Source organism: Vigna unguiculata, chromosome 2 (assembly GCF_037176805.1).
Source record: "Vigna unguiculata cultivar grain cowpea cultivar isolate G323 ecotype 2 chromosome 2, ASM3717680v1, whole genome shotgun sequence".
Taxonomy (NCBI): domain Eukaryota; kingdom Viridiplantae; phylum Streptophyta; class Magnoliopsida; order Fabales; family Fabaceae; genus Vigna; species Vigna unguiculata.
Genome location: NC_140793.1, coordinates 25,209,439 through 25,212,512, shown reverse-complemented (window position 1 = coordinate 25,212,512; position 3,074 = coordinate 25,209,439). Strand labels below are relative to the sequence as shown.

General features: G+C 30.5%; 1 protein-coding gene across 1 annotated transcript; it reads left to right on the top strand.

The window, feature by feature from the left end:
* The first annotated feature begins 307 nt into the window (after positions 1 to 307).
* On the top strand, positions 308 to 1,526 carry LOC114171949 (toll/interleukin-1 receptor-like protein). The gene is made up of 2 exons (XM_028056718.2): positions 308 to 888; positions 1,093 to 1,526. The coding sequence occupies exons 1-2, from the start codon at positions 398 to 400 to the stop codon at positions 1,382 to 1,384; spliced, it is 783 nt and encodes a 260-aa protein (XP_027912519.1). The 5' UTR covers positions 308 to 397; the 3' UTR covers positions 1,385 to 1,526.
* The last annotated feature ends 1,548 nt before the right edge of the window (positions 1,527 to 3,074 follow it).

Below are 3,074 nucleotides of genomic sequence, written 5' to 3'. Positions count from 1 at the left end.
AAACGAAGGATGAATAATTTAAAAGTACGTGACTTTAGTCAAACTCTTTTTTTTTTCATTTATTTTCACTGTTTTTTTTTCTATATTTGACTTAAATGAAGTAGTTTTTATCGTACAATTTTTGAAATGAAAATGAAAACCAATAAATGAGGTTGAGAATCTACCGTAGCCGTATTCCTACGGAGTTTCACGCGTAAACCCATTGAAATTTGAATCGTGGGGCACAGCTTAGAAAGAGTGTGATCACATGTAGGAAGGTTCATTCTGGTTTCGGTATAATAGGTATCTTCCATGGCAGAAGAAGCTATAAGAATAAGGAGTTGACATTCACATAGACACATACTCACATATTCACAAACACAGAAAGTGTTAAACCCTTTAACCAAAAGCTCCCACCATGGCATGGTCAAGCTCTTCTTCCTCTGGAACATCCTCTCAGGGAAAACACGACGTGTTCCTCAGCTTCAGAGGCGAGGACACGCGCTACACTTTCACTGGGCACCTTCATGCGTCCTTAACCAGACTCGAAGTGAACACATACATTGACTACAACCTTCAGAGAGGAGAAGAGATATCGTCCTCTCTTCTTAAGGCCATCGAGGACGCAAAACTCTCTGTCATCGTTTTCTCCAAAAACTACGGAAACTCCAAGTGGTGTTTGGATGAGCTTGTGAAAATACTCGAATGTCGGAAGATGAGGGGGCAGATTGTGTTGCCCGTTTTCTATGACATAGATCCCTCCCACGTGCGCAACCAGACTGGAACTTATGCAGAAGCGTTTGAGAAACACGAGAGACAGTTGCCGGGTCAGATGGAGAAGCTGCAGAAATGGCGAGAGGCTCTCAGGGAAGCTGCTAATTTTTCTGGTTGGGATTGCTCTGTCACCAGGTAATTCATCTATGTCAAACATAATCAAAGTTAAGTTCACACCAGATTTAGCCTTTCAAAGAGAAAAATTATACTTTGACTTCTATTTCTATTTATTGACTCCAATTTTTTATGATGTTACTGTTAAGCCTTATTCATCTCTTTGGCTTAAGGTATGGAATTTATTTATCCTAAGCATGATTAGATATTATTATATATGTGCAGGATGGAATCTGAAGTGATCGATAAAATAGCAAATGATGTGTTGGAAAAGCTGAATCGAGTGTATGTTGGCGACCTAGATCAGCAGATTGCAAAGCTAGAGAAACTTGCACAACTGCAATATCAGTTTTATACAAAGATAATTAGTGTAGAAAATCTACAAAATCATAGGGCAACAGTTCAACGTCTCAATGAACTTAAAATGGAGAGAAGTGTGCGCATGCTTCGCTTGTCACCTGATATGCTTTCACATTTGACCGATTCAAAAAGCAATTCTAATTATTTCGACTTTTAACGTTCAATGCTGTTATTATATATGAAGTTTCAAGGAAATAAGATTTTTCTTTTCAGATATTGTTGTTAATCAAAGGATGTATCAGACCAGATGCTTCCAACTGTTATGAGAAACTTAAATATGGATTGATGTGTTTTACTTTGATTTTGTATCAATTTTTCATATGTTCTAACTAAGTGGTTTGAAAGGTACTAATCATATTAAATAAGATTTAAGGTTTAAATCTTGTGGAGAATGATAGTTGGAAGAGAAGATCTCAAAATACTGGGATAACAAAGGATATGAATTCACTTCAGGATTACCTGCATGTATATGCAACTAATTAACACACATAGGAGAATTTAATAAAGAGATCAAATTTTACTGAATCTTTGTATCAAATCATTAATTAGTTTTATCAACTAATGTTGTTCTATGAGATAATATCTATGAGATAATATGACTCAGGTTTCATATAGATATAATTTTGACTCTTACTTTCTGATCTAAGAATAAAAACCTAACTTCAACTTCATTAGAAAATGAAAGAAAAAAAATTGATACCATTTAACTATCCGATTACAATTCCACTTTAGGAGATGATGGTGGTGGTATACTTCATTTTTAACACTAGAACATAAATAGATACATTTACACTCATTTGACATTGTTTTTATTAATAATAATATATATATATATATATATATTATATAATATAATATAATATAATATAATATAATATAATATGATTTTATTTTATTCAAAAATATGTCAAACTATTTTTTTTAATACTATATTTACTCAACACTAAAAACTATATTTTTATTTTAAAATTTAAAATAGTTCTAAAAAATTAAATAAAAAATATATTTTATTAAGTGTTAAATAAATGTAAAACATTAAAAAATATATATTTATATATAGTTTTTCCATTTTATATTCATGATAGAACCGTTCTAGATGTTACTAATGAAAAAAGTTATAACCGTTTATTTCAATTGATAATTAATATAAAAGGTGGATATATTATGTCGATTATTTAGTAAACCATGTAGCATACCCATGTTTAACAGAAAAAAGAAAAACAAACAAACTATGTGAGAAATTCTTTCTATGTCCATTATAGATCACAAGGTTGTCTAGAGATGACTTGTGAAATTATATTTATGACATTTGTTTGAAAAAAGAAATATCATAGAGTTAATTCAAATGTTTTAGTCCAAGTTAGTTAATTACTTTATAAAGAGAAATTAGTCCGATATTTTCATAACTTATTTCAGAAAAAAAAAGGGGTTTCGAACCAGAACATTTGGGTATTGGTTAAGAAATTAAAAGAAGATTTTTTATTTTTTATTTTTTTTTATAAAAATCAGATGAAACGAATTAAAAATTATTGGAAAAATACGTTTTTATACAGTCCAACAAGAACTTTTCTTGTCTGCGTCTCTTTAATAAAGATGTCTCTCCCTTTGTATAAGATCAAATTTTAATTATTTTTTTCTTTATGAATTTTGTTTTCTAAAATATCCTTAATTTAAATAGTAAACTTTTGACTAAAAAAGTAATAACGTGTGCTTAACCTAATCAAATAGCTTAGCCTTCCACTTGGGGTTAGTTAATTAAATGCTGATTTGCGTGCTATTTATTATAGAAGTAATTATTCCCCCACTCTGTAATAACTGGATTTAAAACTGGAGAAAATTTAAGCAGG